The sequence below is a fragment of the Zootoca vivipara genome, chromosome 15, assembly GCF_965207765.1.
Source record: "Zootoca vivipara chromosome 15, rZooViv2.hap1.1, whole genome shotgun sequence".
Taxonomy (NCBI): domain Eukaryota; kingdom Metazoa; phylum Chordata; class Lepidosauria; order Squamata; family Lacertidae; genus Zootoca; species Zootoca vivipara.
In genome coordinates, this window is record NC_142598.1 from 16,244,196 (window position 1) to 16,267,071 (window position 22,876).

At 48.6% G+C, this 22,876-nt stretch overlaps 2 protein-coding genes and 1 long non-coding RNA gene across 5 annotated transcripts in view; 1 reads left to right on the plus strand and 2 right to left on the minus strand.

Moving 5' to 3' along the window:
- Positions 1-1,779, minus strand: part of P3H3 (prolyl 3-hydroxylase 3) — a 31,635-nt gene extending 29,856 nt beyond the window's left edge. Inside the window, exon 1 of the mRNA XM_088658322.1 lies at positions 1,168-1,779. Within this exon, the coding sequence (XP_088514448.1) occupies positions 1,168-1,647 (480 nt within the window). The 5' untranslated portion in view covers positions 1,648-1,779. The remainder of the gene's footprint in view (positions 1-1,167) is intronic.
- Positions 1,780-6,232: 4,453 nt separating this feature from the next.
- Positions 6,233-21,985, minus strand: GPR162 (G protein-coupled receptor 162). Its single transcript, XM_035097236.3, has 4 exons — positions 21,097-21,985; positions 13,300-13,489; positions 9,548-9,699; positions 6,233-7,306 (listed from the first exon to the last, which is right to left on the minus strand). The coding sequence occupies exons 1-4, from the start codon at positions 21,961-21,963 to the stop codon at positions 6,758-6,760; spliced, it is 1,758 nt and encodes a 585-aa protein (XP_034953127.2). The 5' UTR covers positions 21,964-21,985; the 3' UTR covers positions 6,233-6,757.
- Positions 12,077-22,784, plus strand: LOC148683391 (uncharacterized). 3 transcript variants are annotated; one of them, XR_015947199.1, is made up of 3 exons: positions 12,077-12,246; positions 13,351-13,523; positions 22,265-22,784. It is a non-coding gene; the product is annotated as an uncharacterized LOC148683391 (long non-coding RNA). The 3 variants fall into 3 exon arrangements; XR_015947198.1 differs by having other exon boundaries at positions 13,351-13,448; XR_015947200.1 differs by lacking the exon at positions 22,265-22,784 and adding an exon at positions 19,214-21,057 and having other exon boundaries at positions 13,351-13,448.
- Positions 22,785-22,876: the final 92 nt, after the last annotated feature.

Genomic DNA, 22,876 nt, shown 5'->3' on the forward strand with positions numbered 1-22,876 from the left:
GAGACGCTCCTTCAGGTATGCGGGACCAAGGCCATTTAGGACTTTAAAGGTCAGCACCAACACTTTGAATTGCGCTCGGAAACTTACTGGGAGCCAATGTAGGTCTTTCAAGACTGGTGTTATGTGGTCTCTCTGTGGCCACTCCCAGTCACCAGTCTAGCTGCCACATTCTGGATTAGTTATAGTTTCCGGGTCATCTTCAAAGGTAGCTCCACATAGAGCGCATTGCAGTAGTCCAAGCAAGAGATAACTACAGCATGCACCACTCTGGCAAAACAGTCCGCAGGCAGATAGGGTCTCAGCTTGTGCACCAGATAGAGCTGGTAGACAGCTACCCTGGACACAGAATTGACCCGTGCCTCCATGGACAGCTGTGAGTCCAAAATGACTCCCAGGCCATGCACCTGGTCCTTCAGAGGCACAGTTACCCCATTCAGGACCAGGGAGTCCTCCACACCTGCCCACCTCCTGTCCCCCACAAACAGTACTTCTGTCTTGTCAGGATTCAACCTCAATCCAGGATTCAACCTCAATCTGGATAAACAAGGACTTCTGAACTGAGTGCCAAGGACCTGCCAGTTTCAATTGCTTTTGGCCATTCTGCAAATTTATTTATTTTTGCTGAGTAACTTTGCACAGCCTGAATGTTTCTTGGCTGCACTCTTCTGTCTTGGCATTTTTCTGCCCATAGAACAACAAGGCACATGGTTACTCTTAATGTAAAGGCCACAAAGTATGAAGGAGGATAGGACTCGAACCAATGGCTTCAAGTTACAAGAAAGTAGATTCTGACTAAACATCAGGAAAACTTTCTGCCAATGAAAGTTCAATAGTGGAACGGTCTCCCTCGGGTGGTTGCGGACTCTCCTTCCTTGGAGGTTTAGAGGTTGGATGGCCATCTGCCAAGGATGCTTTAGCTAAGATTCCTGCATCACAACTCTACAATTCTATGATTTTACGAATTCCCATCATCCCTGACCACTGATCCTGCTAGCTAGGGGTGATGGGAGTTGTAGTCCCAAAACAGCTGGAAAGCCCAAGTTTGGGAAAGTGAAAAATAAAAGTTTGCAAAGTTTTTATTTTTCAAGGCAGGCAGGCAGGCAGGCAGACGAGGCAGCCACATCAGCAGCTGCGGGCGCCTCTTCCGCACCGTGTCCTGCCCCTCACCTTGAAGAAGGCGATTTGCAGGTAGTTGTAGGGCTCCCTCTCCTCGAAGTCCTGCCGGATCTGCGCGCTGGCCCGGTGGAGGGACGGCTGCCCGCCCAGCCGGCGCCCCAGGCACTCATCCAGGCACTCGGCCCGCTGCAGCACCCGGTCGAAGAAGCCCGTCTCCCAGGGCCGCGAGGGCGGGCGGCCCGCCGCGAAGCCGGCCTGGGACTGGCACTCGCCCTGGCACTCCCGGCGCACGCCCTGCAGCCGAGAGTAGCTGTGCAGGCAGCGCTGCAGCAGCTCGGCCGCCCGAGGCCAGTCCTGGGCGAAGTAGGCGCGCACCCCGTCGGCGTAGAGCGCGTCGTAAGGCGCCAGATGGCCGGAGAAGAGGCAACTGCCGAGAGCGGGGAAGAAGAGGACGGAGAGGAGGAGGGGGACCGGGAAGCGGGGCGACGGGGCGACGGGAGAGGAGGAAGGATGCCGCGAGCGGAGAGTCATGGCAGAGGGCAAAGGAGAAGCAGCAGCAGCAGCAAAGGGGAGAAATTGCAGACGTCGCCTGAGGAGTTTGGGCGAAAGGGGCGGGGAGGAGGCGGCTGGAAAAGGGGCCTGCGCTGCTGGCGGAGGGGGAGAGAAAGGCGGGCAGAAGGGAAGCGTAATCCAGAGCTGCTGCCCGAGGCTGGAAATTCCTCCCAGGGGCAGAGGAGGCCCAAACAAGCCGGGGAAGGACGTGGTGGCGGCGGGGAAGGAAGGCGGGGGGCGCGTGGTGGTGGTGGAGGGACGCGCTCGCTCGCTGGCTAGCCTGGAGGTAATAAAGTGCGTTTTGCTGCTTAATTCCTTAATTAAGTAGGGTTGCCTCCTTTGGTTGGGCAAAATACAGGAATTTCTGAAATTCTTTTGTAGTAAGACAGCTACTTTGAGATCTTGTATAGAATGTCCTGGGAGATTGAAGTGTTCTCCTACTGGTTTTTCTTACTACAAAAGAATTTCAGAAATAGACTGGAAAGAGAAGTTGCTGAATTACAACTTATCACCAAGCTCAAAACCATGGAGGGACCTGGTTTGAACAGAGATATCGGATTCTTATCTCATTATACATGATAAGCGATCTTCAGCCATCTCAACCCTTGCTTTTTCATGCAAAACCATTTGCAGTCGTTTTCGGTCATCAACAGCTATCAGTCAGTCAATCACCCATTTCCACCACCCTTCTGAGTAATCCCCCCTCCCCATCCCCACCCCTCCCCACCCCTTCTCTACATAAGTGCCTGGGGACTCCCATTTCACTGTATCTGAAGAAGTGTGCATGCACACGAAAGCTCATACCAAAATAAAAACTTAGTTGGTCTTTAAGGTGCTACTGAAAGAATTTTTTTATTTTACTTCGACCCAGACCAACACGGCTACCTACCTGTAAACACATTTTTTGGTCATGGTAGGAGTGCCTGTACATTAAGGAATGCAGCCGACAGGTCTGACAGCCAGCCATGATTGACTGCTTAAGAGCCAACTCCTAGGGCCGAGGTCCCTTTGGCTCCTCCCATAAAATATTTGAGAGGACCGCCCCCCACAAGTTAATGGGCATTGCCATTCATGGTCTTGTGATCAGTTTTGCAGGGCAGCGCTTACCTGGGTCCATGGGCATAGCTGCCAATAAAGGGCAGCTGCCCCCCATCAAGTAAATGAATAAAAATAATTAGCTGAGATTCTGCCCCCCCCTAACATAAATCTTGGCTACGTCCATGCCTGCCCCCCCAATATTTTATTCAAGTTGGCACCCCTGATTGTAGTTCCCTGTGCTGTTCATGCATGCTGCTATGATTATGCTTATTTATTAAATTTGTATCCCGCCCTTCATCCAAAGATCACAGGGTGGTCCACAACAAAAAAATGCAAAGTGAGAACACAAAATGCATAATAGAACAAAGACAAAGACAAACCAATGATCTCTCCTCACGCTAAAAATTTTTTAAGGCCATAGAATGTTAATGAGCCAAAGGCCTGGTTAAAGAGAAACGTTTTTGCCTGGCATCTAAAGATATTTAAGGAAAGCACCAGGCAAGCCTCCCTGGGGAGAGCATCTCACAAATGGGGAATCACTGCAGAAAAGGTTCGTTCTTGTGTTGCCATCCAGACCTCTCGTGGAGAAGGCATACAAAGAAGGCCCTCGGATGATGCTCGCAAGGCCTGGGTTGGTTCATATGGGGAGAGGCAATCCTTGAGGTATTGCGGTACTGGGCCATTTAAGGCCTTAGAGGTCAAAACCTCGGGGAGCTTTGGGTACTATGCACTTTGGCTTGGGGGAAGCAAAATGTCTTCTGTTGGAGTGCTGACAGGAGCAAGCCAGCAGTAAATCACACCAAGCACATTGGAGTTAACTCTTCATTAGCAAAACATGATCTGCACTGGAGTGTAAGGCTGGATGAGCACAGCAACTCAGGTCTCGCCCTCATGAAGCAGTTGCCAAGGCTAAAGGTCCCTGCCTTCCTATAGCTGGCGATGTCCCCTCCTCTCCAGGGTGTTTTGCAAGCACAGTGGTGCCTCGCTAGACGAATTTAATTCGTTCCACGGGTCTTTTCTTATAACGAAAAATTCGTCTAGCGAATCCCATAAGAATGCATTGAAAAAAAATTTGAAATTTTTTTTTGCCCATAGGAACACATTAATTGAATTTCAATGCATTCCTATGGGAAACCGCGATTCACTAGACGAATTTTTCGTAAAATGAATTCGTCTAGCGAGGCAACCTCCACTAGAAAAAACCTTTCGTTAAGCGGAAATTTCGTTAAGCAGGGCATTTGTTAAGCGAGGCACCACTGCAATTGGAAACTGCGCCTGCCGCTGTTCTGCCCTTTTCATGCCTCTCCTAGTTCTAGGAGACCAGGGGGGAAGGGAGCTTGTCGCAGCAGGGAGACACCCCCCCCCAGTGTCTCTTCCCAAGCCAGACCGATCTCTGCCTCTTGGCCTCTTTCCTCTCCTGCTTCAGCTTCTATCTCTGATTCTGGACTTGTCCCTGCAAAGAGTCTCCCCACTCCCTAAGCCCCATTACCTCTTCAGCTTCTGACACTTCCTCCTCCCGGTCTTCTCCCTCTAACCAATCATTGTTGTCCCACCACCACTCCTTGGGATCTGAGCCTTCTTCCCTTGGGGTATGACCCTCAACTGGTTCCTCCCACTATTCCTCTGTGTCCAACCACTCTGTGTCAAGTGCCAGCCTAGGGCTATGAGGAGGAGGAAACCCAGGTTGGTTTATTGAATTTATACATTGACCTCCCCCAACAAAAAAGGGGCCCCAAGGTTCAAATTCCCAGTTAGGATTGCAAGGCTCCTGTTTCAGATTGCCAGGAGCCCTGGTGTATCATTTATTTATTGCATTTGCATTCCACTTTTCCCCCAAGAAGCTTGAGGTGGAATGCTTGGTTCTCCCTGCCTTTGTTTTATTCCCACAACAACCCTGTGAGGCAGGTTAGGCGGATGCAGTGACTGGTCCAAGGTCACCCAGTGAGCTCATTGGCTGAGCAGGGATTTGAACCCGGGCCTCCCAGGTCCCAGCCTGCCGCTCTAACCACTACGCCACACTTCGCATGAATAGATGTATATACATATGTATGTATATGTTGAAAATAATTTAAATCCCGCTCTTCCTAAGGAGATCGGCATACATTAAAAATAATAAAACAGGGTGAACAAACTTTTCTTCCCTTAAGACAGTGGGGCTACATTTCGACAATGTGTGCCGAAGGTCTTAATTTTTTAACATACACAACCCTCCTGAAGTTTTGAGATGGCCTGAGAGTTCAGTGAAATAAATGAGTTGTGTGATGTGATTATGGGTGGATATATTTTTATATCTCCAAAAAGATATGCATGAGATCCAGTACAAACTCAAAACACTTGAGAATAAAATTAAGTTGCCAGCAATGGAAATCAGCTTCAAATAAATGGTCTGAGGTCTTAAAGGACTCTAATGGCTCACACTTTGATAGAATACATACCTTTGGAATTTCAGTTCCTCCCAAGAATTCTGGCTTCAGTGCAGGAACGGCTGAGTGAATTTCTGTGGTCTGGGTTACATAAGAGGGCAGACTACATCAGACTAATGGTTCCCTCTGGGCTTTAAAATCAATGAGAATTGGACATTACTAGCACAAAATAATCTGATAATGTTACATTAAGGATTAAAAGAGGGCATGAGCTCTCATATATTCTAAGGTGTTTGAACTAAAGTACAGCTTGTCTTATCTCAATTAAGTTTTGGCTGAGGTGATTATTATTATTTGGCTGAGGTGATTTGTTAATTACTCCCCCCTCCAAATGAAGCTCAAAACAACTTACAAAAAACGAACATTAAAAAGGGTTAAGGAACAAGGGCATAGCAGCCTCAAATAAATTATATATATATTTATATAGACAGATCCAAATCTGCCTCCCCCCACTAAAATTAAGACCCCCAAAGTCCTGGGTGAACAAGAACACATTTGCCTTGTGCCTAAAACAGTTAGCGATGGCACCAGACATGCCTCCCTGGAAAGCACTGCATAAATGGGGGGGGGGGCACCACTGAAAAGGCCCGTTCTTGTGTTGCCACCCACTGCATCACTCTTGAGGGGGCACATGCAGAAGGGCCTCGTGGAGAACGTGGGGTCTGGGTTGGTTCATGTGGGCAGAGGCAGTTCTTGAGGGATTGGGGTCCTAAGTTGCATAAGGCTGCCCAGTCTACCCGGGTGTGTGTGCAATATTTGCCTTGCCCTGGCACCAGCAACCTTCGCTACGCCACTGCAAAAGCTACATACAGAGAAACCATGCTTTCCTTATGGCTAGTGATGGAGAAGATTTCCATCTTTCTTCTTGACAACCTCTGTTAAGATAGCCAAACTCATCTGTAACATGGGGGTGATGTTACCAGCCCGCCACAGCATGCCTGCCGCAAGGAGGACTGAAATAGCGTGTGTGGAGCATTTTGAAATGGAGCGCAGCATGCTCAGTATTACATGCATGTGTCATCTCTTGGCACCGGGACTCTCCGTCTTGGAATCCTCTCTTCTCAGTTGGCTGTTGAGTCTCTTTAAGTAGTACCTACTCAGAAGTAAGTCTCAGTTGTTTTCAGTGGGGCTTAGCCCTAGATAAAGGCATGCCCGAATCACTTAAAAACAAAACCACAAACACTGTGAACACACTTTAAAAAGAGAAAGAAGAGAAAGCCAGGCAGATGTTGACACTCCAAATATAGATTTCTTTTTAATACCTTCCTGTCCCACACTTGGCAACCGACGACAAGCGTTTCTCATAATGGGTGGAGCTAAGAAAAGGGAGGGGCGTGTGGCACTAACAATGCTACTGAGGGGGTGGAACTGGAGAAAAAAGTGCCCTCCGATGAACTGCGGTGGTCTGTGCTCACATTTTGCCACCTGGATGCAGGGCTCCGTGGCTCCTTCGAACAAAGCTGGTTCTCCTTCCCCACCACATCAGGGCCCCGCTGTGGGCACCCCCCCCCCTCCTCTGCCAACATGGTGAGAAACACAAGGACCTAAAAATACCCCTTGGGTCCCAGGGAGACACGTCGAGTTTTGCTTAAAAATCCAGAGCCCAGCAAATGCTTTTTGCTGCCGTTTCATAGGCCGAGCTCCTGGAAACCCCGTGCTTCCTGAGCTGCCAAGGTCCGTCTCCCAGGCTCCTGTTCTCCGCTGTAGAGGTATAGGTTTTCCCCACCAGTCAGTGAACACCGCCGATCCCTCTCGGGGCCATCTTCCTGCTCGGTGCCATCCAGAGAGTGGTGCCTGTCTCGCTGAGCCGCGAGCGGCGGGCGCGAGTGCCGCGGGCTGCTGTGCGGGGAGGGCACCGGCGTCTCATCGATGAAGGTGGTGATCTCGTCGCGGAAGAAGCAGGCGCTAGACCCCGAGGCAGGTCCCCGGGACACCAACCCGGCTTCCAGGAACTGCCGGAGGGTGGTGAACTCGTCCTCGGGAGGCCGGTGACGGCGGTGGTGGTGGTGGTAGCTGCGGAGCTCCGGGAGCAGGAAGCTGGGGACGCCTCCGTGCTTGTGAGGGGTAGGCACACGGATGTCGTCGGATGAGGACCACTTGTGGAGGAAGGAAGGCGAGGAGCGGTGGGAGGAGAAGATGTTGGTTTCGTCGTGGGACATCCTCCGGGAGAGAGGGACCTGGAAGGAAAGAAGGAGGTGAGAGCCAGGGGGAAAGGAGGTTGGACGGCATGCAATATATAGGCTTTTTTCCTCTCAGGCAGGGGCGTCGCAATGGGGGGTGATGGGAGCTGGATGTTCCACTCGGGACCCCCAAGCCGAGCCTCCAGCCTCCCGGTAAAAAGTCCATTTGGCGCCAAGCGGACTTTACCGGGAGGCTGGAGGCTAGGCTTGGGAGTCACGTGGGTGGGGGCGCCAAGTGGCACCCCACCCGCCACGCCAAGCGGGCTTTGGGAGTTTGAAGCTGGAAGCGCACAGCTTTGGAGTTGCCAGGGGGCGCCGATACCCCGCCACGTAACGACGCATGCGTCATTACGTAACACACATGCGTTGTTACGTAGCGACGCTGTGCACCCCCCCCCCTGCGCGTACATGGCAATTTGCCGCCCCGGGTGTCGTGGCGGCTTGCTACGCCGCTGCTCTCAGGTGGGTGCTATTGCCATTATAAGAGAACAAGGGAGGCATTCATAGTGAGTTCCAGCACCTCTTTTTCTAGAAAAATAGCACTGGGTAGGTCCAATGCCACAGAGAGACAGAGACAGAGAGAGAACACTTGCCAAAATGGCTTATGCCAGGGGTAGACTGGGTTGCTAAGGTAAGGTAAAGGTAAAGGGACCCCTGACCATTAGGTCCAGTCGTGACCGACTCTGGGGTTGCGGTGCTCATCTCGCGTTATTGGCCGAGGGAGCCGGCGTACAGCTTCCAGGTCATGTGGCCAGCATGACAAGCCGCTTCTGGCGAACCAGAGCAGCACATGGAAACACTGTTTACCTTCCCACTGTAGCAGTACCTATTTATCTACTTGCACTTTGACATGCTTTCAAACTGCTAGGTTGGCAGGAGCTGGGACCGAGCAATGGGAGTTCACCCCGTCGCAGGGATTCAAACCGCTGACCTTCTGATCGGCAAGCCCTACGCTCTGTGGTTTAAACCACAGCGCCACCCGCGTCCCTGTTGCTAAGGTATCAGCTCTCAAAAGGTAATTCCAGGCAGCTGGGAAAACACAGTTTTCCCAACAGGTAATGCCACTATCTCTGATGCATTTGCCTCAAGTACTGCGGCTATGCAAATTTCATAGAAATGCTTTGGGTATGCGAGTCTTAGCGAGCAACACACACCTGCCCCGTAACACCACTTTGTAAAGAAAATGTGAAACACACCCCTCCTCCTGGCTTTTCTGGTTTTGTTTTACATTATGTGCTTTTGGGGGCTATAAAACAAAGAAAACCCAAGTGTTTTACTAACACAGATTTGTAGTCCTGAACCGTGTTAGTAAGGGAGTCTGGAGGACCTTTTGGCTGCTTAGTTCTTCCTTGCTCAGTTTTTCTTTGTTAAAAATAACTTTTATTAAAGATCTTCTCGATTTACAAAAGTACGTGCATTGTCTCTTTTTTTCATGCTGTGAAGTCTTTTCTACAGATCAGTTACATTGCTCTGTTTTTCTAAGGAGAGAAGGGGTCAATAAAGCTCACACTCCTAAAGCAAAGCGATCTCTCAGCTCTCCCTCAAATGTTCACCCCTACATAAATTTCCGCGTTGGTTTCCCCCCCTGTGGTGCACCCAGAAATAATGGTACAGTATTCCCCACCATTTGTGTGTACACACACAGACCAGGTAATGTGTGTAATGACCAGGTAATGACCTGCAGTTGATAGTGCAGTGGACCGTTTGACGCACTATGGATATTGTCTTTCCATGCAGGGGAAGTCCCTAACTCACCAGCTACCCTCACCTGGTTTAGCCAGTCAGTCAAAGTCATTTCCCAGGGTGTGGCTGCTGTCATATCCTGACAGCTTCTAGGAGCCACTTCTAGGAGGGTTGGATGCAGGGTGAGGACCAAAGGTGGACAAACTACCCCAGAAGGAGCATGATGTGTCCCCCACCAGAGGTACTGCCCCTTCCCTAACACCTTGGGTGAGTCCAATCTTTCTCCCTTTTCAATTCTGGGTGGAAGTCTGCTTGCGTGCAGATGTTCTGTTCCCTAGCATCTCAGGGAAGAGGGCTAAGGAAACCGCCTGCCTCTGCTAGGTGGATCCGATTCAAGGCAACATCATGCATAGAGGAGTTTTTCAGTGAGCAATATAAAATAAACAGAACGTTGGTTTGTACATTTCAAATGTTGGCAGGCCTGATCTTGTCATGTCCCAGACCAACAGCCAAACCCTTGCAGAGCAGACCAGGAAGAACGGGACTGCTGCCTACCTGCAGGTAGTGTACCCTGTCGTGGGGCAACAGCATGTGATGCACCGGCAGTAGCTTAGCATCCCTGGGGTCCCGTTTCATAGATGCAGCACCATTGGCATCGAATCGCACTTTGCAGATCCTCCCGTCGCCGTATTCGTCACCAGTGCCATCTAGAGGACGACAAGAATGTCTTGCCACATTTTCGCTCCTCCTCCTCCTCCTCCTCCTCCTCGTTCCCCCCCTCAAACAGACAGAGGGCAGACCTATGGACCTATGCAGGCATGGAACATCTGGATTCTTGCACTTTGAGGAGTTTATAGTGTTCATTTGTGGCGAGCTGGTTTTCTAAGTGGTTTGTCACGACTGTGGCATCTATTGCCGCAAGCCTGTCATGAGTTGGGCTTGCATGTCGAGTTTCCCACAATGCAGCCTTGCTTATAATCTGTGCTTATGGGAAATAGCTTGCAATTTCTAGTCGACTACGGTATGTGCACAAGGAAAACCTGTCTGGATCTGACCGTGCCACAGTGTGAATCCGCTGTCACTTTTATCGGTGTTTTAAAGGAAACATGTGGATTTTGGACAGAGATGGCATGGTCATGGGGTATGTTACCTAGGAGCATTGGGATGGTCAATGCAATGTACTTGATCCCCCCCTCCCCAAAAAATGCTAGGAATCACTGTTTACGTAAGAGGAAACAGACCGTCTTACATTTAAAGGCAGAGCCAACATTTTTAGTATGGTGGGGGCGTGTTTAAAAGTGGCCTTATCATACTAAGTTTAAATGCACACATTTCCAGGGGCGTACGCAGGATCAAAACTACCGTGTTTCTCATATTATATTTATTTTTTCCTCCTCCTGCCGCGGCCGGCATTGCTGCTGCGCCTATCACTATGTCTTATTTTCGGGGTATGGCTTATATTCCTTGAATGCTTAAAAATACTGCTATGGCTTATTTTATGGGTATGTCTTAAAATATGAGAAACAGGGTGGGGGGGCAAGGGGCGGGGCCAAGGCACGGGAGGGGCCACAAAGTGGGAACGTGGGCAGGACTACGGAGTACGGAGCCCAGGTGAAACTGACTCCGGTCTCACCTAGGCGCCGGGGCTCTGCTGACAGCACGCAGCCAGGGTGCTCGCCCTGGCCTGCCAGGCTGCCCCCGGTGCACTATGGTCAGGACCCCGGCGGAGCGTGCAGCCATGGGCGAGAGCAGCGCTGCCGGCAGGGCTGGTGGGCAGAGGCGGAGCACAGCCCAGCAGAGTGCGAGTTCGGCATTCCTGCCCGCCGCGCCGTGCCCTCCAGCTTCCCGTTGCGCTCTCTGGTTCCCCGCTGCACTTGGCCTTGCCGGAGGGCGCGACGGGGAGCTGGAGGGAGGGCGCGGCACGGTGGGCGGGAACGCCGAACTCGCGCTCCGCCGGGCTGTGCTCCGCCTCTGCCCACCAGCCCCGACGACAGCGCCGCTCTCGCCCACGGCTGCGCCGGCCCTGCTTCTAGGGGGGCAGCTGCCCCCCCTGCCCCGTGCTGGGTACGCCCATGCACATTTCTCTACTGGAATAAGCTCTGAAAGCACTTTTCTACAAAGATGGTGAAAGCGACTGAAGTAACATCCAGCTAGCATCATGAAAGTTCCAATCTGGACGTACAATTCCAAAATGTTGCAACAGGTGTTTTTTTTATTAAAGGAATGTGATTGTTTCCTAAGATGATGAATAGAGATATAAACAAACAAATATACATGTGCTACTTTAAAACAAAAATTGGATGCATGAGAGTAAGGGCAAAGCTGAGGGCTGACCCGTTATGCAGCGTGATGGGAGTGTATGTCTGTAATGAAAAACTAGATTTCCACCTGTGACTGTGGTTAGACTCTTACACGACTCTTTACTTTTATATTCATTTTAAATAATGAAGACAGGTTCAAAGCCTTTATCTCCTAGTTAATGGGTAGGCAAACTAAGACCCGGGGGGGGGGGCGGATCCAGCCCAATCGCCTTCTAAATCCAGCCCACGGGCGGTCCAGGAACCAGCATGTTTTTTACATGAGTAGAATGTGTCCTTTTATTTAAAATCCATCTCTGGGTTATTTGTGGGGCATAGAAATTCGTTCATTCCCCTGCCCACAAAAAAATTGTAGTCTGGCCCTGCACAAGGCCCTGCTGAAAAAGTTTGGTAACCCCTGTCCTAGTTGGTCCATTGAGAGGTCAGGTGATATAATCTGGCCCATGGTTTTGAAGATTATAATAAACTCTGGGAAGGAGAGCAGCAGACAGCAGGGACAAAACGTACCTGCTCACTATGCATCACACTGTATTTCTATTCAAATTATAGTAACTACTTCCAGATTTGCATCAATCTATGTAAGCTAATATACAAAAAAATAACAATGCAAATCTGTGACCTCTTTTGCCTCTTTTTGTGATGCATGACCCTTTTTTGGGTCAAGAAGAAAACCTCTGCAAACACAATTTTTTCTTTGCCTCAATACATTCAGTTTTATCTGCCTATACCTATACTGCTATTTAAACTGCTTGATGCTTTTAATGATGTTTTTCTGGTCTTTCAACAGCAACTGATGCAATCACCATGAATTTAACTACGATTCTGGCTCGTCTGGAAGAGGAGCCCATTTTGTTCCAACCATCTTCCATTAGCTAGGGACTAAATTGGCTGCGACGCTGGGTGATCTGTGATCAGATCTATGCTGTTTTGGAAAAGGTAGATGCAGCTGTGGGAGGGGGGGGGACAATATGGTATATGTATGTTTTCCACTGTGGGAATTTAGATTGGGGAAAATGTGGGGGGGTGAACCCCTGAACCCTCAGTTCTGCAGCCCCACACATGCCTGTGTTTATTTTTCAAAATGCAAACAAATATGGGAAATTCAGTCATGGATCTCCTGACTAATTTGCCCCCAATTCCAGCAGCAGATCCCACAAAGTGTTGTCCATTGTTCTTTTTCCATCCCCACCCTCTCCAGAGTTTTGCCACTATAGAGTGGCAAAAACTATAGAGAGAGAATGCAGCTATAGAGAGAGAATGCAGAAAGAAAGAACACAAAAGGTCTTTAAGGAGATAACAGAAATCACTGGGTTAAAGCTGACCAAAAGTCCTGAGGTAGCATTATTATCAATTTACGATGGGGTGGAATGTTCACAGGCTTTGAAGGCCTTGCTCACAAATTTATTGACAGCTGCACGAATTATTATAGCCAGGAAGTAGAAGGGGCAAGCAGAATAAAAAATGGAAGAATGGTATAAAGAGGTGTGGGGTGTAGCTATTAATGATAAATTAACACGTGCCATTCGGGCAAGACGGGGAATATGCAGGAGAAATGATTTTGAGGAGATATGGAAGGTATTTGTAGAATTTGTACTGTTAAAATGGAAAGGGCTCAAACCATTGCAAGAGGTGTTGAAATTTGGGGAGGTTGGATAATTACAATGGAACGGTCTCGGGGGTAGGATGCACACGTTTATTCTTATTTATTTATGATTATTACTTTGCCGATAATAATATTTTTAAAGAAAGAATGTACGGTATTAAAAATGTAAATAAATGTATAAAATATAAATAAAAGAATGAAAATGGGGAAAAAAACCTAGCCATAGCTGCACATGAAAGAAAGAAAGGTAGAAAGGAAGGTAGGAAGGTAGGAAGGAAGGAAGGAAGGAAGGAAGGAAGGAAGGAAGGAAGGAAGGAAGGAAGGAAGGAAGGAAGAACACAGAGCATCCTCTAGCATAGAGAGAACACAGGATTGGAGCAGCTCACCGTCTTCCCCGTCTTCCTCTGACATTATTGCCACGCATTGCTCCCACACAGTACGGACGTCAGCCCGGTAGCGCTCGCAGGACCAGATGAAGGATGGCAACAGCAGCGTCTGCACCATGGAGCACCAGAGCACAGCCAGCACCATCCAGGTGGGTGCCGTGTCGTAGCGTAGGCTGAAGAAGCTCACCACCTGTAAACAGAAAGGAAAGGAGGATGGGGACATTGTGAGTAACATTCCACAATCAGGCTCCCTATTCCCAGCTAAGTCTGGAGACAGGTTTCCCCCCACCCACCCAATACACACAGAAGAAAAGCTGAAAGAGCGACCACAGGTCATTTACCCAAGCAGCAACAGTGCTGCACTGTAGCATTTAATGCCCAACGCTACCTACCAGCACCTCAAAGTATACAGGAATTTTCTATACATGCCCCGGAAATGGCATATCACCTAAACCAGGCATGTCCAACCTACCGGTAGATCACTGGACGTCTGTGATAGATCACTGGTAGATCACTGGCTCCCCCCAAAGAAGCTGAACAACTGTGGCCCCCCTAAAAAAAGCTCAACATTTTACCTCCTCCCTGAAAAAACTCAACAACTTTGACCTGAACGCCCCAAAAATGGCCTTCATCCTTCCTAAAACAAGCTCAACAACTTTGACCTGAATCCCAAAAAAGGGGGTAGATCACTGCCAGTTTTTAACTCTGATGTGGTTTAAAGCAAAATGTCTTGCTCAGGGCCAGCCCACTCATGAGACAAGGTGAGGCTACCGCCTCAGGTGGCAAGATCCACTGGGACAGCAGATCCTGATGTAAATCTTCATTCCCCCCACTTGTTCCTGATACAGATTCATCCCTTCTTCCCCAGCAGGGAGGGGGTCACCATTTTGCAGTTCACCTCAGGTGGCAAAATGTCTTGAGCCGGCCCTGGTCTTGCTGCTTAACCCTCTCCCACACACTCACCAAATAACTCAGCTTCATATGTGCATTAGGCTCCTGCGCCATGTTCCTCACCATCGTTCACATAAGTGGTTTACATTCTGTCACACGACTTGACATTTCCACACATGCTTCCCTTCTTCCACACCTTCGCAAAGTGTTTTAAGCATCTGTCTTTTCAGGCATGGGAAAGAAAACTACATAGGAGAAATGGTTGCCCTCTTGAGTCTCTGGCTTCTGTGTATTTTGTACATTTGTTTGTTTGCATATAACAAGCAGTGATCATTTTTAGAAGCAATAGAAGTGGAAAGCCACTCACTTGCTTTAAAAAATATTGACTTGTGTTGTGAATGCGCAAATGCCGTACTTTTTAGTCTAAGATGCCCCATATATAAGACGCCCCCTATTTTTGAGGACTCCAAATTAAGAAAACACCCCTCAGCACTACCCATGTACAAGACGAGCCCCAATTTTAAACCTAATGTTTTGGTGTTTTTTTTATAAAAAAAAAACCTAGTCTTATACACGGAAAAATACATTAAATAATGCCATTATAAATAAACAATTGCTTGCATAATCTTGCTCATTTATCCATTCCATTATGTTAAATCATGTGAACTATGTTACGGAATGTACCAGACAAAGCTAATACAGTGGTACTTTAGTTTAAGAATAGCCCTGTTTACAAACGATTCGGTTTACGAACGCCGCGAAACCAGAATTAGTGTCCCGGTTTTCGAACTCAGTCTAAGAACGGAATCTGAACGGTGGAAGGGCACCGGCAACGGGAGGCCTCATTAGGGAAAGCGCGCCTCAGTTTAAGAACGGTTTCGGTTTAAGAACGGACTTCCGGGACAGATTTAGTTCATAAACCGAGGAACCACCGTATTCGTAAATAATATTTGAGTTAATTGATGGTGGTTTTGGAGCGGATTAAAGAGAGGGTTGTTTCGCTTCATGGTGTATCATTTCATCAGTGTGATGTTTGTTAACATTTTATGCTTCTTGGCATATAAATTACACTGAAATCAGGGCCGGCTGAAGATATTTTTGCACCTGAGTCAAGCTACAAAATGGGGGGGGGCATGGAAGAAGGGTGAGTAAAGCTCTACATCGGGGACCTGGGAGCCAGGAGCAGCAGGTAATGTCTTCTTTGCAGGCCAGATCTGCTGCCAGTATCATTCCTGCCACCTGAGGCAGCCTTGCGGGTGGACTGGCCCTGATGAGAATTTTATATGTTCTAAAGTAAACTGGGAAAACCCATATTGGGATTTACTGGGGGGTGCTGAAAAAATGATGGTTTCTCGCACCCAACAGAGCAGCATTTAAATTCTCTTGTTTCTACACTAATTTCCCATGGCCGTTGTTGAGAGTTTCCCTTAACTCAGGGGTCAGCAAACTTTTCCAGCAGGGGGCCGGTCCACTGTCCCTCAGAGCTTGTGGGGGGCCGGACTATATTTAGAAAAAATATATGAACGAATTCCTATGAATACTGTGTCCAGTTCTGTGCACCACAGTTCAGGAAGGATACTGATGAGCTGGAACGTGTCCAGAGGAGGGCAACCAAAATGGTCAAAGGCCTGGAAACGATGCCTTATGAGGAACAGCTTAGGGAGCTGGGTATGTTTAGCCTGGAGAAGAGAAGGTTAAGGGGTGATATAGCCATGTTCAAATATATAAAAGCATGTCATATAGAAGAGGGTGAAATGTTGTTTTCTGCTGCTCCAGAGAAGAGGACACGGAGCAATGGATTCAAACTACAAGAAAGAAGATTCTACCTAAACATTAGGAAGAACTTCCTGACAGTAAGAGCTGTTCGACAGTGGAATTTGCTGCCAAGGAGTATGGTGGAGTCTCCTTCTTTGGAGGTCTTTAAGTGGAGGCTTGACAGCCATCTGTCAGGAATGCTTTGATGGTGTTTCCTGCTTGGCAGGGGGTTGGACTGGATGGCCCTTGTGGTCTCTTCCAAATCTATTATTCTATGATTCCTATGCCCCACAAATATCCCAGAGATGCATTTTAAATAAAAGGACACATTCTACTCATGTAAAAACATGCTGATTCCTGGACTGTCCGCGGGCCGGATTGAGAAGGCAATTGGGCCGCATCCGGCCCCCGGGCCTTAGTTTGGGACCCCCTGCCTTAACTTCTATTTGGGCTGTGTGAGAAGGTGTGTGTAGGCCATAAGAGGTGTCTGCAAAATGCAGTTGGTAGCTGAAAAGTGAAATGTTTTTGGCAAAGCTCCTGCATTAACATGGCAATCATTCCTAACATTAATGGAAGCATTGTACCTTGTGAGCTAGTTCACATACCTGCCCCACTCACAGCAGAGACTTTATTCTGTGCCTGGTGCTCACTGCAAAAAGCTCATTCAACTAGTTCACCACAGGAGGAACTGAATTTGTGCACCTCCATGCAATCAGATCAATGAGTTAAATGCTGTCTCGCAGCATTTCAGTTTCTGCTCATGGCAATGGTCAGGCAACTTGATTCGTTGCAAACAAGAACTAACACAGCACTTTAAAAAAACAAACAAATGCTAATCATTGCAAGAATAATGTAAAGAGCAATGGCTGATCAAGACTTTGTCTTTGCGCATGCGTAGGCAAACTAAGCCCCGGGGGGCGGATCCAGCCCAATCGCCTTCTAAATCCAGCCCGCAGATGGTCCAGGAATCAGCATGTTTTTTTACATGAGTAGAATGTGCCCTTTTGTTTAAAATGCATCTCTGGGTTATTTGTGGGGCATAGGAATTTGTTCAATTTTTCCATCCAAAATATAGTCCAGACCCCCACAAAATCTGAGGGACAGTGGAGCTGCCCCCTGCTGGAAAAGTTTGCCGACCCCTTTCTTTGGGAAACTAAGATTTTCAGCAACTCCACCATTCTAAATCACAAATTAGGTGTGGGATGTGGTTACACAAATGTTACCAAAGTAGTGCATCAAAATTCATGTTGCCAGACCTTTTTGGTCTTTTTATTTAATGTGTGTGTGTGTGTGTGTGTGTTTTAATTTGCAGTCCATATATTCTGCTACTGTGCCAGACAATTGTAGATATTCTAACTGCTAAGCCCTGGCAACCACATGCCCCAGTAGTGCTCTTACATTTGCTAACAGTTTCTGCTACTTAAGAGACAGTGAAAACATCATTAGAAGCTCTGTCTTCCCCTCTCCATTGCTGGAATGTACATCCATGGGCATGAACTGTGCTTGAAACTGACAAGGATTCTAGGGACCTTTACTGAATCTGACAACTGCAGTCCTGTCTCTTCCTGCCACTTTCATGAACAGGCATACTCCATCTGTTCTCGCTGCCCCCAGAACACCGGCTAGAGAAGCAGTTCTGGGCTTTATAGCCACTCAACAGGGACCCGAGGGAACATTTTATGAAAAGGAAAATGCAATTCCGATTTGCTCTGAAAAGTCAGGACTTCTGAAAAAGTATCTGAGGGCAAATGTTGCAAAACTGATTTTCTGCCTTGATGCTTGTTTTGTTTTTTAGTTTTATTTATTTATTTATTTATTTATTTATTTATTTATTTATTATTTTCACGTTGAAAGCATTATTGCAATGCATGTTTGTATCTCAGAAACAGATACACACAGGGCCGTCTTGAGCAGATCGCGCACCCTGGTGCTGAGGAGCGGAGATCGTTCCGCCACCCGCCCCGCCCTCGCAGGGCGCAATTGGTTTCCGCGCGGCACCCTCCTTTCCGGGCCGGCGCCCAGCTTACCAGCCCCGCGCCATGGTGCATTGCGCCACCGGGGGGCTATGAAGAGCCGGCCCTGGATACACACAAGTTTTGATCACACTCCCCAGAAAAGGAAAGAGCCAAACTCATAACGGAGCTGTACCTATGAAGGCCATCGGGCAATGCAAATAAGTGAGGCTCGGCCTGCAATGGGATATATCTGAGAGCAGGTCGAACCCGCCTCTTGCCCAGATTACTGGGGTCACCAAGGCAGGTTTAGCACCCACCCAGTGGTGCCCCATGGGATACACCTCTTTACTTTCTTCCGAACAATAGTTCCCATTCACTTATATAGAGGAAAGTGCTGCTCATGGGGCCCCAGCTAAAGTTAGGGCACCCCCTAATTCTAGCACACACCGACCTATCTTCCACTAAAGGATCCTGCAGAATCTCTTTGCCCCAGTTGCCAGTCCTTGCTTCCCCAGTGCTCCTTGTACAATAAAGGGCTTCCCTCCACATGCACCATGCCTTTTGTCAAGCCTGGTGCCAAAGGTCAGCTGGCTTGGGCATTGACTAAGGGCCCCGGGAGCCCTAAAGGGCCCTGCTGTGTTGCCACTTAGCATCCTTCCCACCAGGCCTCCAGAGGTGATTTCAGAAATGGATTTCAGAAATTCAAATGGAAGCCAAACTCAGCTCCCATCCTTGGTGGCTGCTCGGCATGTTTAATTATACCAGAAATGCCTATACAGCCTATATAGCCATAACACCTACGTTATATATATTTATGGAACTATAGTTTCAGTAGGACCAAGACTACAGATAGATCTTTCCCTGGCTGGGAGGCCTATTGACAACCCCGGTGCCAAATGCCCCCTAAAGTCTAGCACCAGCTTTGCATTTTGCTAATGTATAACAGGCTCCTTCTGCAGCAGAACTGTGACAATTGGGGCCTGCTTGGTAAACTCTGCAGGTCCAGTAGACGGGGCCTGAGGACAGAGATTGCATGGCTGTGTGTGATGTGTGTGCACTCACCGAAGCATGTAAGTTAATTTGTCAAGGGGTGCCAAAAGAGATGGACATCAAAGCTTAGAGAAGCCGAACAGGTGGGGGGGAAATAGCTTAGGTACCTATGATATAATCCACAAGTCCTTTAGGCTGCCTGTTGTTTCAAGATAACGTTATTTCAAAATATCAAAGGCCCACGTTTCAGAAAAATAGCATCTCTTTATGTGTATGTGTTTGCTCCTTTTTTAAAAGTTCTTTTGATCTGTCAATCCTAACAGGAACTGGGGAGCCAGGACAGAGATTATGCCCTCTAGAGGCTAGTTGGAGGAGTATATAAATGCAACCTGAGGCTGGAAACAGATGGTTTTCTTCAGTTTATAAAGCAAAACAGCACATGCACTGTGCCTTGTGGTGTACGCATCTCACTCTTGTCTTTGGTAAGGAGTTTTTTGTAAATTTCTTCAGTTCTTCAAAATCCCCCTAGACCTGTTTGATCAGAGGCAATAGCAGGACACAATAATTGTGTGCGTACATCAAAGCCTAAACAACAGAGCCTAGGGCAGGCATCCCCAAACTTCGGCCCTCCAGATGTTTTGGACTACAATTCCCATCTTCCCTGACCACTGGTCCTGTTAGCTAGGGATCATGGGAGTTGTAGGCCAAAACATCTGGAGGGCTGCAGTTTGGGGGATGCCTGGCCCAGGGCCTGCCGCTCAGAAGGTCGGTGGTTCAAATCCCCATGACGGGGTGAGCTCCCATTGCTCTGCCCCTGCTCCTGCACACCTAGCAGTTCGACAGCATGTCAAAGTGCAAGTAGATAAATAGGTACTGCTCTGGCAGGAAGGTAAATGGCGTTTCGGTGCGCTGCTCTGCTTTGCCAGAAGCGGCTTTGTCATGCTGGCCATATGACTGTCTGCAGACAAACACCGGCTCCCTCAGACAGTAAAGCAAGATGAGCACCGTAACCCCAGAGTCATCCGCAACGGGACTTAACGGTCAGGGGTCCCTTTACCTTTATCTTTACATCAAGGCCAACAATGCCTATGTTGAACTATGCTCATTTTTCTCTCTAAAAATGAGGCAGGGAGGTTGTTGTTGACTTTCTAAAACTGTGGTTTTCAAGCTGTGTTTCAGGGAATACTGGTGTTCCTTGGAAGCTAACTGGGGATTCCTCAGTGAGATGATCAATAGTGGCAAACAGGGTTCTCTGAAAACACCTTGTGCATCAACACTGATCTGCCCCTGAGATGCTTAGATGCAGTGGAGTGTTTTGGGGTGAATTCTAGTGGACACATTGCAATGGGGAGGGCTAAGAAACTTGGCCACATGCCCCACATGAGTTATGTCCCCATATCCTCTGCAAAATACAGGGAGCCCAGCCCATGTTGGAGTCTCAAAGGTTCACTGCAAACGTGTCAGTGCAGAAAGTGTTTCCTAAAGGTTCAAAGTCAGGAAACTGATGTTAGCATCCATTGTCTCAAAAGACAGTGGAGTGCACCTCCAGGGGTGAAGTCAAACCGAAGTGACCTCCAAGGGTGGTGCAAGCTTGGGTGGTGCATATGGAGGTCCTGGGCTACCCGTATGGCAAGACCCCTCTCTCAGACTCACTTATGTGGTCAAAGAAAAGCAGAGCAATAGGTTTGGCACTGGCTTGCGTACAAGGTGCCATCCAACTGGCTTAGGGATGCCACTCCAGATTTGTGTAGGGTTTACTCCTTAGCCTTTTCTTCAGCCAAATATATTCCTCAAAGCAGTGGAGGTTTAGGATCAGAGCTTCCTTCTCCTAAATGGGCTACCTTTCCAGGTTGATGAGCCCCATCCATCCCTCATTTCCCTTTATAGTACAGTACTGCTTTCTTGACCGTTGGACCCACTATTGTTCTCATTCACTCAGTCTGCTGAAGTCTGTCTTCGCATGGGTTTGAGACCCATTGGCTACCCTCACCTGGTTTAGCCGGCCGGTCGAAGCCGTTCCTGGAGTGTGGCCACTGTCGCATGCTGGCAGCTTCTAGGAGCCACAGGTGAGAGAGTGCAGAATGGGACCAAAAGTGGACAAACTACCCCAGAAGGAGCATGATGTGTGTCCCCCACCAGAGGTACTACCCCACCCTATAACACTGCTCTAGGACAATTGAAAAGAGGAGGAAGGGGTATTTCTTACCAAAATGGGCACCCCGGTCAGCGTGTCGTAGAGGAAAACGATGGCACTGATGAGATTGGTCATCTGCATGGAAGTCTTGGCAGATTCAGATCCATCCAGCGACGACCGCCGTTTGCCCCTCACGTCCTCCACCACGATAGTTGGCACGTTGAAGGTGGTGTGAGCCGAAGACGGGCAAGCAGAGGAGGCTTCCTCCGCTCTCAGGTGGTGGCATCTGTGGTGCCTTCGGTGAGCCCACAAGGTCTGGTAGAAAGTGATGCCCACACAAACCAAACCCATGACGATGCCTCCGAGGAGGAGGAGGCTGAAGCACACGCCGAAGCCCAGGCCTATCTTGCTGACGATGAACTGGCAGCCGCTGGCGTAGTACCGCTCCCCATTGTTGTGCCAGCCGATGGAAGGCAGTGTGGAGAGGATGAAGGACACCATCCAGATCCCCATCACGGCGTGCAGGGCCTGCTTCTTGGCGTTGCTCAGGCGGTAGTTGACAGGCCACCTCACCATCCACATGCGGTGGTAAGACAAGGAGGCGACAGTGAAGCATGTGGCCAAGGCCAAGGTGTAATAGGTGGAGACGAAGACCTTGCAGATGCTCTCGTTCCAGTCGTAGTCGGAGGACTCGCGGCGCAGCTGCACCACCGCGTAGGTGGTGAGCGGCACGGCAGCCATGAGGATGTGAGTCCCCGCCAGGAAGCACAGCAGAAGCTCCAGGGGTTTGTGCTTCTGCTGCTTGGCTGTGATGCTGAGGATTATCCAGGAGTTGGCCAGCAGGGCAAGGAGCCCGCAAGCCAGCCACCACAGCGAGTTATTGTGCAGGGTAGCCTTTGAGAGTTCCTCCATGGGGCTGCTGCCTCCGCCGCGATTCATTGTGCCTCCTCCACCTTGGGATCTGGAGACAGTACAGAGGAGCATGCACAAGGCTGCTGCAAAGGAGTGCCTGTCTCATCTACTTCCGGGAGGAAATAGGAGAGAACTATAGAAGGAATGTCCGGAAGGTACTGCCATGGGGAGGGTCCACGCTCCAAATCCTTTTCCTTTTTATTCCTTCCCCCTCTGCTCTTTCTGCATTCTTTGTTTTTCACTCTTTTGATCCATAACCCTCCTTTGATCTTTGTCTGGCTTTTCCTCTTATATATCTTTTAAATTTATATCTTTTCTTTTTTTACAGAACACACAGAAACTAGAAAAAAAAGACAGAAGGATGTCCTTCTGCTGCAACCTGTATGTGTCCTTCCTCCTGCCTTTTAAAGTTATTATGTACTAACACCCAGCTTTGTCTGTACGGAAAGCTAGTACACGTATAGTAATAGGATCCTTATTACTCTTTGCAGCTGTATGCCGGATAATATTGAGCCACCTCTTTGAGGATGTCAACCTATGCCCATTCCTCCTGGATTTTGTGAGGAAATGTAAGACACATTTCCTCAGAGCCTCTGGTCAGCAAAAGTTGCTTTCCTGAATTGCTGGCCACTGTGATTACTGATTTACTGCTAGTTTTAGTGATAGCGGTTTGGGCATTTTGTCTATTTCAGCTGCTTTTCTTTGAGAGGCTCTGTATATTTGTGCGACTGGTTCCCTTGTTGCGTTTTAAACTGTTGTTGTAACTGGCTTTTTATATTTTATTTTTACACAGCATCAAGTACAGAGGCAGAGGATATATGTTGAAAATAAATAATAAATTTTAAGGAGGTGAGATAAGCAAGAAGCATTTTTATTTACTGGTACTACTTCTCAGGTTGCTTGCTTGCTTGCTTGCTGTCTCTCTCTCAAGAAAAAGAAA